Consider the following 15,692-nt stretch of genomic DNA (forward strand, 5'->3'; position numbering starts at 1 on the left):
ATATATATATATATATATATATATATATATATATATATATATATATACACACAGTATATATATATATATATATATTTTTTTTTTGTGTAGCTGGGACCTTGAGTACACAATTTTGTTCCACCTCATGTACCACATGTGATGCGAATGACAATAGAACCTTGAACCTATATTCAGGCTTTGATAAACCGATAATGACCCAGTAATTTGTAATGTGTTATTTCTGTGCCTAATTTCACTTCATGCTCTGATACATGAAGCCCTAATAAATTCACTTTACACCAAAAAAAAAAAAAAAAAAAAAGAAGAAATTCAAAAACTTGGAGTTGCTTCTTGAAATTTATGAAATGTAAATCTGAATTTGTTAAAGTCACCCTCAGGAGAACAACTACTTTTTTAAAATTTAACTATTGAACAAGGATTTTTTTACAACATTTGTTCAACTGCATACTTGATACATTACTAATAAAAACTACCTACAGAAAAAAAAAAACAACACATTTTATCCTGGCTTCTAAAGCCGAAAACAGAAAGCAAACTTACACAGCTGTTGTTGAACTCATTTGGTCGTTCCAGATTATCTTCTGCGATGTTTTGCTCCCTGCAGACACGAAAGGGTCAAAGCGTCCCTCACTGTTAATGTTAACATGAAGGTCATTTATTGCCACTAATTTAGTGCAAATTAAACATTTGGATTAAATGATCTTCACAATATTTGTATTTTTCTTAGTTGCGCTTGATGTCAAAATCTGAAGTACCTGGGGATCATTTTGGAAGTGATGCTGTAATTTGGCTGGGAGGCCTCCAGCTCTGAAGTTTCCACACTTTGATTTATTGTTTTCTTGCTGCTGAATATGACAGAAAGTTTATTTAGAGGCATTACATTAGTGCAAGTTAAACATTTGTACTTAATATTTTGCTAAATTTCTGTATTTTCCTCAGCTATGCTTGACATTAACGGTAAAGTCTTTAGTACCTGGGCATCATTTTGGAACCGAGGCTGTGATGAAGCTGCAAGGGCTCCAGCTCTGAAGTTTCCTGACTGTTGCTCCGCTTCACTGGCTTCTTGAAGCTGAGCAAGCTGCTGCTCCTTTTCACGACCACAGGACCAGGTCCATCTGGAGAACTAATCCAAGAGACCCAAGACAAACATCACGCTAATGATCCAGCTTTATATATATTAAAATCCCACTCAATCCAGATTAATGAACGCGTGCACAGGGGCGATTCTAAAATCTGACATTTAGGGGCGCTCAGCCCCCAGTGCTGTCATGGCTCTTGGCTTGAACAACATGGTGACCATTGGTGTCAGAAGCATTCATAATGTGTGTGTGTGTGATGGTGGTGGGGGGAACGACACACTGGTGGGGGATCTGGGGGTCCTCCCTCAGAAAATTTTGAAGTACCGGTAGATGCCATTTCTGCATTCTGGTGTATTTTAGCAGGTTGTTAAACATCTATGTTTACCTACATAAGTAAACACTTGATTCAGTAACTACCTTAGAGAGCTCAGCACAACAAGAAGTAGCGCTAAGCTAGCGGCGTGCAATACACACGCGCTAGCTGAGATGCTACAGACATAGTACTCTGCTTTACATTACTCCACCTAATAAACGCCTTGTACAAAATCAGCTTAGTGTTAACTGATCATAACAAACAAAGACTAAACTTATGCAACCAGAAGTTGCAACGTATATCTACATCTAAAACACAAAACAAAGCACAACTAGCTTTAAGCATTCATTTAACTCTTAAGCATACAATGTAATTACAACAGAAACTGGAGGATTTACTTGAAGTTACTTTTATACAGATGAACATGTGGTACTTCCTGTTTATAGCTGTTGCTCATGAGGTCAGCTGCAGAGCTTTATCCATCTTTTACATTTTTCCAGACTCAGTTTAGGTCTTGGAAATGGAATAAACTGTACTCCACTCTCTAAATCAGGGCTATTGAACTAAACTGCTCAGGGGGCCACAGTTTCTGAAAGCCAGCAGCTCAGTGGCCGGACATATACTGTAGTCACTATGTAAATAAACCAAATACTACAACGATCTGTTACCTTTTAAATTTGTTTATTTTGTTGCATTGAATCATAAATGCAATAAACAGAACCCCAAATCCAGAACCGCCCCAAAAAAAGATTTTTATTTTTTTTACTTTACTGTTTAGGGGTGCTGAGTTAAAATTTAGGGGTGCTTGAGCACCCCCCATAAAAAGGCCAAAATCACCACTATCTATCTATGGGAGCTTGAGTGAATTTACTGGGGTTCAGGTGAAAGCAGCTCCAGCATGCTGCTAGTAATTACTTTACTTCCCTTTCAATGATGTTTCAGGTGAACCCTTTTCCACAGAAAAGCTATTTTTAAAGCTCATTCACATGTTATCTGTCATCAGCAAAAACTGTGTTGAGCTCAACAGGAGGGATGATTGAGCACTATTTTTGTCAGTCTAGTCTAGATTATAGTTGTACATGAAAATGACTGTTTGATTGTGTTCTACAAGGAGCGATTGAGTTAATGTCAAGCTGTCTCTGTGCAACAACAACCCAGACCTCTGGAGCATGGTTTCACTTTTATTAACCACACACCACAGAGTCAGGCCACATGCGTCATAAATAATCTATTTATTATCATGAGAGGGAGACTTTATGAAAAAAAACCACCAACATCCTTAAAGAGAATAAAGCACAGCTTTTAAAATAAACAGGTAAAAAAGTACAAACAGTAAAAGACTCATACTCACACGTCCTGTGACGATTTCCTGTTTTTCAAACTCATGATGATGAATAAACTCAACAAACTTAAACACAAAGCTATCACTCACAGTCCTACGTCCAGCTAATGCCTTAATCTCTTAGGCCCATGAAGTTGTTACGTATGGTCCGTCTATCTTCTTTCCTGTGAACAGAAAAACAGGTGGAAAAACATTTAAAGATAGACAGCTCACCTTGATAGTACCTGTAAGTAGTCGGCCAATCAGCTGTAAGAGGCAGGGATTGTTTACTTTGAAGGAACCAATCAGTGATGAAAGAGTGCTTGTTTCTGGGAATTGTTGCTTCTGTAGGCAGGACTACCTGTTTGAAAGCGCACCATTAAAGCAACACCTGGGCATACTCCCGCAGGTATGAAGGGAGAGTCAGGCTGTCATGCAACCTGTTCGGCCTGCTGCACAGATAGACATCAGACAGACAGGATGATGGAGGGAACAATGGCAAAACGTGATTCAGCGTTTTCCATTCAAATGGTTTACTCATGTTTGATTCTGTAATTATCCTGTGATTATGTCCTGTTTACAAAATGTGCAGGATTTCATTGAGTCGCTTCTTTTTTGTGTTTTAGTTGTTAAAATGCATTGTTTCCTCTGGGGTTTGCCACCGTTCATTTCACTATTGTCAAGGAGTTATCTAATAAAGAGTCTAAATAATTCCCAACACAGAAGCAGCTTGTGGAAATTCAGTTTGATTTGATGGTTAAACCAACGTTTTCTGTGCTTCGTAATGTCTTTAACTTGATCCTCTACAACGGGGTTTTAATTTTGTTTTGTGTGAAAACGTGAAGGGAACATATTTTTGTAAATCTGTTTTGTTAGTTGACAGATAATTAAGGAATGTGAAGCAAGTTCAGCAATAAATCAGATAAAGTTGTTTTTTCTTGTTTACAGCGTGTGCACCTGTTGATCTGCAACGTGCAGGACAGAAGCAGGTTGATCAGATGGAGGATGGTTTTAAGTGTTTGAGCAGGTATGCCAACGTCAAACTTTTCACTTCTAACCAGGAAGTTTTCTTAACTGAAAAAAATAAACAAATCAGTGGCGCCATCAGAAATGTGTTTATAGGGGACCAAAAGCCATTAAATAATTTCAGATATTATTATGCTGTTGTTGTAAAATGGCAATTTGAAAACTTTAATAACACAAGACTTAGGGAGTTGCCAACTTATGAAGCTTAGTTTCTTATTCCATAGGTAGTATTACTGATTATGTGATGTGTAGAGACCAAAACAGATAGCATGTAGAGTTTCACATTGGTCCAGTTTTAATGTGTTATGTAGTTTTACTTATACATACAAATCAATGTCCAAAACTGAGAATAAAAGGGACAAAAACAAGCACAATCATGAACTATATGTATTTACACTTGGATTTAATTTGCATTACATTAATTCACTTTTCCAGGCCACATTAGTTTCAGAAAATCACTATTATACCTCAACGTACTGAAGCTTGCCCTCACCTAAATCTGAATAAATAATAAAAACATTATACATATATATTTTTTACTTCTTTCGGCTGCTCCCTTCCTGAGGCGTTGCCACGGAAACTAACTTGCACAAAGACTTGGCGATTGTTTTTACACCGGATGCCGCTTCTGAAGCAACCACAGACCACCAAGCTACCACAGCCCTCTTTGTGGAGCAGAGAGCTGCCATCCAGGGCACCTGGGGGAGCAGACGGTGGGGGCTGAGGGCCTTGGTCAAGGGAGCAGAGTGGGACAAATGAGGGTGGAGGCAGGTGAGGCTGCTTCATCTTTCCCACCCACATTTTGATGTTGTCAGTCCGGGGAGTCGAACCGGTGACCTTCAGATCATAGGCCCACCCTCTCCAACCTCTGTGTCACCACTCCCCTTATGCACATAACCTCCTGAAACCCTGCAGCAGGGGAAGCAGATTTTAAGTTGTATAATTGCTCTTTTAAAAAGGCGAGAGAGAGAGAGAGAGGGGCGGGGTGGGGGTGCCTAAATTTTACTGTATGTCCTGAGCATATGATCGTAATTGACCATAAAAAATCTTTGAATCTTTAAATCAAGAACAATGTTTATTTTTATGTTTTTATGTTTATTGATCCTAAATAGAAGAAATTCAAAATGCACAGCAAGCTAAAGATTGTGACTTAAGAGGATTAAAAGTGTCGGTCAAAGGGGGCTTGTTGGCAAATGCAAAGGCCACGGTCCATTCAGGGTTGCCGCAGTCAACACAAACTTACAGTGCTCAGTGTGTAAAAAGAACACAAAATAAGGGTATTGCAATTATCAAATATGACTCAGAACAAGTTCAGCCTCAAGGTTGAGCTACTTAAGACTGAAGAAATCTTTCGGATGAAAGACGAAACGTTTCAACATTGTTTTGTTTTTGTTTTTTGAACGTCCAGAGGACCTGACTTAACTTTTTTCGATTTTTCTACCTGGATTAAAGAGCATGCATCAGGATATGTTGAGCTACTTAGTTTCTTGTGTGAGTGTTTGTAAATTAACTGTGAAAGTTACCAAACTGCATAGGGGGCACCTCCTGAAATCTTGCCCATAGGGTGTCAAATTGACTAGGACCGGCACTGTTCATGCCCATGGTGCTCAGTTGCATGTTAATTACTGAAAAATGTTAAAACATTTAAAAACTAATTGTTCTAGAATAAAGGTAAAGGATGAGAAGGAGAGGGTAGCTCAGTATTTAGCAAAAAATAAGTTAGTGTCATTATTTGTAAATGCACGTGTTTGAAGCTTAATTAATATATTACTATTTATTTGTCTTTTATATGTCTATTCTTATTGTAAAATGGCACCTTTGGCATCTATAATATGCAGATAATTCAGGCTATAAACTGTTTATTTTATTAACTCACATTTTCTACAGTTCAAGTCAGTCCCAGCATTGTCAGATAATTATACCATTATGAGTCACGCAATGTCGTGACATACCTCACAATACGTGTCCCTAGGTGTGAGAGAGAGTGTGAATTGTCGTCTCATGTGTCCCTTTGATGGACTGGAGACCTGTCCAGGGTGTCCCCGTCTCTTGCACAGTGATAGCTGGACATGAGCACCAGTGACCCCTGCGACACGAAAAGGAAGAAGCGGGTAAAAGATAATGGATGGATGGAAAAGCTAAACAATACATTGTTATTGAAAGTGATTCAACGAATCTAACCACTTTTATGTTTAAATAACTAGCTGCTCTTTGATACCCAGAGCAATTTATTCCTCATGTCTGCTTTTCAAGCTTTAGGTGTCGACAGCCACAGATAGAACTGCCGCCTGTGATGGTTGTCTTCAGCAGTTTGTCTCTTTTTGTTAAAGAGATGCAGAAGATACTTCTGTAAATTGGACACAAACATCCACTTGGCTTCCTAGATGGAATGACAAGAATGTCATTATAATGTTCTTCTTTCTGGCCTAAACAAGAGATTGTAATACACACAAGACTGGACATACATAAATCATGAAACTACATGTGAAACGTTTAACTTTACTGTGACGTTAGACTGTTAAACTCCAGTTTCTGATCATAAATCTAAAATTAACTCTGACTGGAACACAGGGAAGGTAGAGAAGTATACATACAGTATACAGTAACTGAGCCATTGATTTCCTGAAAGTATTCAAGGAAATGTCAGAACGATGGGTTTAGAAAATAAAGGTTTACAATTCCTTGAAGAGATACATGTCACTTGTTGCTTTTCACACCAAAGTTTAAACTAAATATCATTCAACCTTTATTTATACAGGTAATCCCATTGAGCCTCGAGGACTCATTTACAAGAGAGACCTGATTTCAACAAAGAAAGATGAAACAATGGACAACAGCAACAACAATAAACAATTATAAAAAGTCATACTGCAGGTTTTTTTTTTTTTTTTTTTTTACAAATTAATTAATTTATATGTTGAGAAATCAATATGGCACAGTCTCATACGACATAACCAAATAACATGCTCTATGTACGTGATGGGAATAACTGTCATCTACTACCACGTGAAGTTTTCACTCAAATTTCGTGAAACTGACTGAGCTGCAGCCACTTTTGTTTTGTTGGCTAATGTTTAGCTGTGAACTGAGTTACCTTCATTCCATTATAAATGTCCTTCTAATGATTATTTTCAGAACGTTTTATTACAATTTATCCAGTTTGTTATGAGTTATTTTGCTAACAGAAAGAATTTCCTTTAATAATCGATGGCAATTTAAACAAAGATATTGTTAGTGCTCTGAATCGGTGTTGGGGATCAGTCTCAGCTACCACCAAACCACAGCTTATGTCAGTATCTGTAAAACTGACTGGCTTACAGCTTATTAGGGTCAGTTGGCTGTGGCAGCCATTTTGGATTGTATCAAATCCAAAAGTGTATTAGTTGTAGATGTATAGCCGGTGATTATATTCTGCAAGTTTTATAATAAATGAAAATTCCATCTAGTTCATGGGATATTTAGGTAACAGATACACAAGTCCAGGACATCCTTGTAAAAGAGACTGATGATCTCATTGGATTTCTTCCTAGTAAAATAAAGTAATAAAACCAATAATTAAAAAAAGCATTTGCACACACACAGAGACAGAAACCTAACCTTCTCCTTTCGACTGCATGCTATAAACATTAGTAAGAAGAAAACCTACAATGCTTATCTTCTTACCAGCAGAAACTGCTGTTAGAGGAAAGTGTTGCATGTCTTTCCTGTGTGAAAGTAGTGAAACAGGTGATGTCATGTGAGTCCAATACTAGTGATGATGGTTTCTCACAAATGGGCGTGTTCCTGGCCTCCAACACACACTGTCACTGGTGCAGGAGGCAACATTCCTGCTGTCACTGTCTCTTTTGAATACACAAACAGGAAGTTTCTAAGAAAAGTAATATGACATACAATGGAACATGTTTCCATCATTCACTGCCAAGAAGGAAGCAGCATGTTACTGTGACCCAAATGTTTTTGTTCAAAAGATTTAAACATCTTCTAATTTAATCTTCTTCTTTCAGTTTTTCACTCTTCAGGGGTTTCCACAGCGAGTCATCCTCCTCCATCGCACTCTGTCCATCTCCAACTACCTCCATGTCCTCTCTAAACGCATCCAAATACTGTATCACCTCTTTGTCCTTTTCCTGGCAGCAGCATTTCTAACATCCTTCTACCAATATACTCACCGTTCCTCCTCTGGACATGTCCAAACCATCTCAGTCTGGTCTCTCTAACTTTATCTCCCAGTTGTTCAACCTGTGCTGTACCTTTGATGATTTCATTCCTAATCTAATCCATCCTTGTGTACATAATTTCAGCCCACCTCATGTACCTACTTGAACTTATCTCTTCCAAGGAGAAACTCAGCATCTTCATTTCTGCAACTTACAGTTCTGTCTCCTGTCTTTTTGTCAATGTCGCTCTTTTCAGACCATAGCTGGTTTCACCACTGTCTTGTAAACTTTTCTTTTGACCTTTGCTGACACTCTTTTGTTACAAATCACACCTAAAACATTTGTCCATCGACTTCATGCGGCCTAAACTTTCTTCTTCACATCTATCACACTCCTTGTTTTCCTGGACGGTGGACCTCAAGTAGTTGAAGTACTACCTCCACCTACCTAACCATCATCATCAACTGTTAGTCGGTCCATCACCAGAGAAAACAAGAAGGGGCTCAGAGCCGATCCTTGATGCACTCCCACCTCCACCTTGAAGCTGTTTGTCACTCCTACAGCACATCCCACCGCTGTCCTGCTGTCTTCATACATGTCCTGTACCAGTCTAACCAGTCTACTTCGCTACCAAAAAAGTTATTTTGGACTTTGGTTGTCCAGTCCTGTACCTGAACATGACAGCACTTTGTGCAAAATGAAGCAACAGGACAAGTAAAGACCCAGAAATGTAAAGAACTGTATACACGAGGCGATGCACTTGGTACCCTGCTTCTTGCACAGTGACTGCTGGATGTGAGCACCAGTGACCCTTATGACCTCACGAAAGAGCAAGCCTGTAAAGATGATGGATGGATGGATATCTACATCAGATTAACTGTATCTGAAAATCATGTTTTTAAGAAACAAGAAAAAAAAAATCAGCAAAGACCTGAGAAACGTATCATCCTTCAGCTGAACTGTATGTCATGTTTTCAGCTCTTTTGGAAATCACATTGTTCCAAAATACTATTTATCGTGTCAAACTGGTATTTGATACTTTTCTTTTAGACTAAGGTAAACTAAGGAAATATGGGGCATATTGTATTTTTGTGACATGCTGCTGCTAACAAAGTGTCCAAACATCTAATTTAAAGGAAGTTTATTCCTAAGTTGTCTGATATGAATGACAGACCACTGATTAATTTCTTGAATTTAGGAGCCATTGTTTTACTTGATAAATATAAATGGTAGAATAAAGTGGCTTTGCAAACATTTCTCTGAAAATGATGGTCATCTACTGGGCTGAAAATAAACGACAAAAGCAGCAAAATTACAAAATACAAACATACAAAGGTCAAGCGCTCCTTGGAGGATTGGACATCGCCTGTTGCTTTTTATGAGTCTTAAACTCAGATTATATTATGTTGAGAAATGACTGTGTTGTAGTCATTTTGGTCAAACCCTTAAAATAATGTTGTTCACTATCTATGCAATATTGTAAAACGTCACAACCAGAGTGTGTTGTGAAGGAGTCTCAGCTACTTCCACATTAAGCTTTAGCCCAATATTTATAAAATGCACTGAGGTATACACATTCTTGTGGTTGCTAATGTCAAATAGCTGCTGGCTGAGGTGAACATCTTGAAAATTAGAACATTTTGAACGGTTGTAGATGCAGTGGTTCATGAGATATCTTTGGAACAAACAGTAGCACACAGTGCATGTCTGCAGCTTGATTCATTTAAATGCGACAAGATTTCACAAGAGACGACTGAAGCTCTTTTTTTTAATAATAAACAACCGTGATAGGGTTTCCCTAAAGTCTTTAGATTTATGCACAATATAACTTTTCTTATATATATGTCAACAATTTGCAGAATTTCTGCTCTCGTGCAAACAACAGCTTACCATCTTATCTTTATATCAACTATCTCCTTTAGACAAAAGCACAGCAGCTGTTGACTGACTGTCCAAAAAAGATATTCAAATCAGATCCAAGAATGCATATTTCTTTTTTTTATATATTTTTTGTTTTAGCAGAACTGAAAGCAACTTGACTCTGTATCTTCAAACTATCAGAAAGACATTTCAGGAGTTCTCTGAGTTCAGGGAAGGGACATAATCATTGAATGTAATCAAAGCAAGCCGTGGCCACCTAGTGGACATAAAGAGAACTACACATACACAAAGAATTGGAACCACTCAGTTTGCTGTATATCCAATCATTTTGCTTTTAATACAAATTCAAGATACAATATCTACATCTATGGTTGGAAAGGAAAGAACAAGTACATAAGTGAGGGGTATGGCATCATCAGAGCTGGCCCTCAACACATTGTAAGATTATGTTTCATGTGCGCGCCTCTTTATATTTCTCTTGACACAATAATCATCAGAAATCGAAGGAGTAACATATTTCATTATATGTCGAACATCGTCAAGACTTCAGGACCACACAAAGAGTTCATATGACAATAGTTTCAGATTGAAAACAAAAACCTTTGAGGGTGTATAAAGTGTCTCTAGACAATGCTTCAGCTTTCTCTCACAAAAATACACCTGCTACCATAATGTGCTTTCACTTAGCAAACTAAACACCAGCAGCTCTTCAGGAGGAATTTCACTGGTAATTCTGCTCTAGGTATCTAAAATATCGGATGCCCTTGAACTCACCGCAGAGAGAGGAGGTGGAACGGGCTTCTGCCAACATCGTCCCACGGCTGCAGTGGGTAGAATGAGGAGGGAGGCGGGGGTCAAAAGGGCACACTGCGAACTCAGAATAGCTCTGCCTCTAATGTACATCTTTAGCTAACTAGTTAGACATCAGTAATTAGTATCAAATAGCACCCTACACAGAGGGCATACTTTATCATGACAAAGCAAATAAAAAAGCACCAAAACAGACCAATAATAAAATTAATAATAATAAAAACAAACAGTGTCAATATCATACTTTACCGCTGGCGCGCCATTGAGCTATCAATTTTTCCTAATTCGTTATATAATTAATAGAAATACCCCCCCCCCCCCCCAAAATAAAAGAAAACAAATGTAAAAATAACAAAATAGAATCATAAATATCTTTTAAAAAATCATACGAAATAAATATAACAAAGTGAGCGGAAACAATAAGGCTTTTTTCTTTTTTGCAACAGTAAGAACTACATCACATCCAGCCCAGTCTTGTGCTCAGATTTAAAGATAGGACTCCAATCATATAGATTGTATGTACAAAACTGATCAACTGGCCCGAGATGTCTTAAGCTGCGACGCCACTGTGCTCATTAATCACTGCAATCAGATTTATATTTTAAATTAGGATAAACGATATACACCAAAAGGAATAAAGAAATGTTTTGTTCAACAGTGGAAAAGGCAAAAGGACCGGTCTAAATTTGAAGGATTTCTTATGTTTCATTGCGTTAAATAGTAAAAAAAAAAAAACTATGGATTTAACTGCAAAGTGGTGCAATTCAAGTAGGACATCTTTAGCAGAGGAAGAATAAATGACCATGACACAACTTTCATCCTCAGCTAAAGATCATGAACAAATAAAAGTTGAGCACACAATGCATAAGAATTAGGCAGCGTGTTAAGAATAGCAGAAAACGAGAGAAAGAGAAAAAAAAAAAAGCATCCAAATAAGGCAAAAATAAAACGACAAAATGGTCCGAGAGCTCGGAGAGAAACGTAGAGCTCGTTTCTTTTGTTAGCGTCTCTTTCAGTAAGCCACTGCTGATTTGACACAATGGGACGGACACCAAGAGGAACCAAGGTGGAGGATGAACGAGGACGACAGCAAAAAGAGCAAGCAACTTCCGTCAATGAAGAAGGGACTTCAAATCTCAGCCCGGTTCAGGACCTGTGCTGTTCTACGCGAGGACACAATCGAGGCGTTTGAGCTCGCGCTGAAGCTTCATACGCTGGATACGAAAAGGGAGCCGTCTCTCCTTGGAGGCCGCAGTTCTGCATGGTTTCGTCTTGGCACTGTGCATCGGGTAAATGAGCGTCCATGTGCTTCTTCAACAGTCCTCCGGGTGCTTCTGCTTCTGACTGTGATCAGAGCTACCTGTAGTCGCAGTAAGACCCCAGGAATAGACTCACAGACACAGAAATGTCCACTCTGTAACTCCTTTAGAACATCAAACTAATAGATATAAAGTTGAGGATAAAAAGCCCATTTAGGGTGCAGCAAATATCCAGGCTCTTTGTGTTTTTTTTTTTCTTAAATCTTTTTCGGTATTTTACACACATAGAGTATCGGAACTCCTGTTCAGAAGTCGTTTGTATTTCACTGGTTCATACTGGAGATAGCTGACCACAACACACATGTATTATACGTCCTTCACACTGGAACACTGAGGTAAGTATATGGATTACACATGGACCGCCTCCTCGCCCGTCAGGGAAACTATCGAGGAGCGTTGGAGTGCCGTTGGAGATTTTTTTGTTGCTGTTTTTTGTTGCTTGTTGGCGTCGAGTTGCTCTTTAAAGTCTGCTTCCGTAAAATGCTCGAGTTGTTGCGTTCACACCACCTTTCTCTCGCGGCGCTTGTTGGTTCGGACCTCGAAGCAGAAAGATGGTTGCATGGTTGTGTCTTCTCTTATGTTGCATAGTGATCGAAGCTACCCAGGTACTCCAGAGCAGCCTGGTAACAGAACTGGTACTCATCCTGAGGGAAGGGCAGAGGAACAACACAAGTAAATACATGCTTGTACACTTGGGACAGTCAGAAACAGACTGCGTGCAGCTACAACACTAACCTGTGCTTGTTAGTTATTATGGAAAAGTAGGCTTCATATTGGGAGGGTTACGCCTTATAATGGGAATAAAATAACTGTGACGGTGCAAAACAAGAACAGACCATTTTTTAAATGCTTGCAAAACTTAAAAGTCCAATATTCCTTGAGGTAATACATATTACCCGCTGCCTTTCACGCCAGAAATTTAAATAAAAACCATTTTATACTAAATTATACCGTTTTATAATTCTTATGTCTTCAAATTTTTTTATTTTTAACAATCAGAAGGTTGAAGTTATTGTGTTTAGCCCCCTAGCTTTACTGCCGTCTCTGATCCTGTAAACCTTGACCCCCTGGAGCCATGTCTTGAGCAGTCCGTCACAAATCTCAGGATGGTTTTAGACTCTGATTTTAGTTTAATAAACAAATTAACTCCATTCTGCAGAAAAGTTTCATCCAGTTAAGGCAGATAACTAAGCTTACGTCCGTATTGACCAGGTCTGACCTTGAAAAACTAGTCCATGGCTTCATTACAACCCGACTTGATTACTGTAACACGCTTCATGTTGGGGTCAGTCAGGTGTCCCTTTCACGTCTCCAGCTCATCCAAAACGCTGCAGCTCGGCTCTTAACAGGAACTCGCAGGTTTGAACACATTTCACCAGTTTTGTCCTCCCTTCACTGGCTCCCTGTGTGTGTCAGAATTGATTTTAAAATTCTCCTATTGACCTTTAAGTGCTTTAATGGCCTTATACCCCCATACCTCTCTGACCTTCTTCAACCAGATGTTCCTTCTTGGGCGCTGAGATCATCTGACCAGCTGCTTTTGGTTGTACCAAAAACCAGGTTGAAGCTCAGAGGAGATCGTACGTTTTCAGTTGTGGGCACTAAACTTTGTAATAATCTGCCCATCAACATAGACAGGGCACTTAAGCCCCTGCTTTTAAAGCTTTCTTTAAAACACAACTGTATTCACTGACGTTTAACAGTGTGATTTGATTTAGTATTTCATTGTTTCTCATTGTATATTTTTAATTTGTGATGCTTTTAATTACATCTTATTTATTCTTTAACTACTGATATGATCTTACTGTTAAGCGCTTTGGTCACAGCTGCTGTTTTAAATGTGCTTTATGAATACATTTGACTTGACTTTATGACACATGCACGTGCACGTACACACAGAGGGGCACAAACTTTATCGCAACACCTTATTTTCAGGTGATAAAGCTCAGCAATAAGCATTCAAACATGTCTGACACGACTGCTGGTGACAAACACACTGCTGGACGGAAAAGTAACAAAGTATGAAAAGACATTTTAAAAAAATTCTCAGGATTGAGTTGACATAATAGTCTTCTATGTCCCCTCCATACTGTTGTTTGCTGCAGGTAACATGCTGACTATTAAGAGCAGTGCAACATAAACATTCATCCATTATCTTTATCCGCTTCTTCCCTTTTGGGTCGTTAGGGTCTCTGGTGCCCATGTCCAGCAGTCACTGTGTGAGAGGCAGGGGACACCCTGGACAGGTCTCCAGTCCATCACAGGGACACATAGAGACAAGCAACCATTCACTCTCTCACTCACACCTAGGGACAATTTAGAGTTACCAATCAGCCTAACATACATGTTTTTTTGTCTGTGGGAGGAAACCAGAGTACCCGGAGAAAACCCACGCATGCACGGAGAGAACATGCAAACTCCATCCAAAAAGACCCCCAGTCCGGGATTTGAACTGAGGCAACCTGCTCGCTGAGAGGCAGCAGCTCTCCGAACTGAGCCACCATGCTGTCCTCAACATCAACAAGAAATCTTAACCACAACAACCAAATGTGTTGTTTTAAAAAAAATCTTCAAATCCTTAAAAGTTTTCTGGAAAACAACATTTAATTTCACAGCCTTCATATAAAATTAGAACTGTAACTTGCAGCCTACGTCTTCATGTTTATCATTCGTTTTTAAATTATAAGTTAATGCTTTTTATAAATGCTGCTATTGTACTGTAGTTCTGATACGAGTGGTAAAAGTGGTTCTGATCAATATTGTAACAGGCTCATATCTTTAAAATGATTACTTTATTTTCGAGGGTTTCATTTAATTTATTTATTTATCTTCAGATTTGGCAGTCTTTTTATCTTGCAGTAAATTAGAAATTATTGTTGTCAGCACACATCTGTTTCTAATTAGTTTTCTTTATCTCTGAATAAGTTTAATTGAAATTTTCATGGATTTTGATTTAAAACATATCTCATCAGTTAACGTGGTGCTAAGAAGAAAGATAAACATTTTCCAAGGACCTGATGATGAATCTCTCTAATGATGTGCGATCTTTGCTAAATTATTTGTATATTTCCTAATAAATACAACATTCAGATCTTGTTCATCTGCTGTAAATAGTTTTAAGGTCTAACACTTTTCTTTAGATCCATTTGTCACCTTTACACAAACTTAAAAGCACTTTGCACATCTGGATTAGATGCAAAATCCTTGAGTTTAAAGACCTTATAGTTGAATGAATTATGTACCGATGTTAAGTGGCTTCATCACCAAATTCAGAAAGAAATTAAAATACCGTATTTTCCGGCATATAAGTTGCTCCGGAGTTTAAGTCGCATAAATCAAAAAAAGCATCATGAAGAGGAAAAAAACATTTACAAGTCGATTCGACGAATAAGTCACATTTATTATGTGTCACCGCAGACCCGTTGTGTTTATTTAAGGGTCAAAACAGCTTCATTTGGCCTGGACATCCATCCATCCATCCATCCATAAATCCATCCATCCATCCATCCATCCATCCATCCATCCATCCACCCACCCATCCATCCATCCATCCATCCACCCATCTACCCACCCACCCACCCACCCACCCACCCACATATCCATCCATCCACCCATCCATCCATCCATCCATCCATCCATCCATCCATCCATCCATCCATCCATCCATCCACCCACCCATCCATCCATCCATCCATCCATCCATCCATCCATCCATCCATCCATCCATCCATCCATCCATCCATCCATCCATCCATCCATCCATCCACCCATCCACCTATCCACCCA

The 15,692-nt window shown here is 38.8% G+C and overlaps 2 protein-coding genes across 2 annotated transcripts in view; both read right to left on the minus strand.

Moving 5' to 3' along the window:
* LOC119414243 (GRAM domain-containing protein 2B-like) overlaps window positions 1-2,778 on the minus strand; it is a 20,861-nt gene extending 18,083 nt beyond the window's left edge. The window contains exons 1-5 of the mRNA XM_037681341.1: window positions 2,746-2,778; window positions 1,656-1,660; window positions 974-1,123; window positions 756-845; window positions 541-598 (exon numbers count right to left, since the gene is read on the minus strand). Coding sequence (XP_037537269.1) covers window positions 541-598; window positions 756-845; window positions 974-1,123; window positions 1,656-1,660; window positions 2,746-2,778 — 336 coding nt within the window. The remainder of the gene's footprint in view (window positions 1-540; window positions 599-755; window positions 846-973; window positions 1,124-1,655; window positions 1,661-2,745) is intronic.
* Window positions 2,779-12,117: 9,339 nt separating this feature from the next.
* LOC119414244 (receptor-type tyrosine-protein phosphatase S) overlaps window positions 12,118-15,692 on the minus strand; it is a 100,675-nt gene continuing 97,100 nt past the window's right edge. Inside the window, exon 29 of the mRNA XM_037681343.1 lies at window positions 12,118-12,550. Within this exon, the coding sequence (XP_037537271.1) occupies window positions 12,482-12,550 (69 nt within the window). The 3' untranslated portion in view covers window positions 12,118-12,481. The remainder of the gene's footprint in view (window positions 12,551-15,692) is intronic.

The sequence above is a fragment of the Nematolebias whitei genome, chromosome 9 (assembly GCF_014905685.2).
Source record: "Nematolebias whitei isolate Nwh7 chromosome 9, NemWhi1, whole genome shotgun sequence".
NCBI lineage: Eukaryota > Metazoa > Chordata > Actinopteri > Cyprinodontiformes > Rivulidae > Nematolebias > Nematolebias whitei.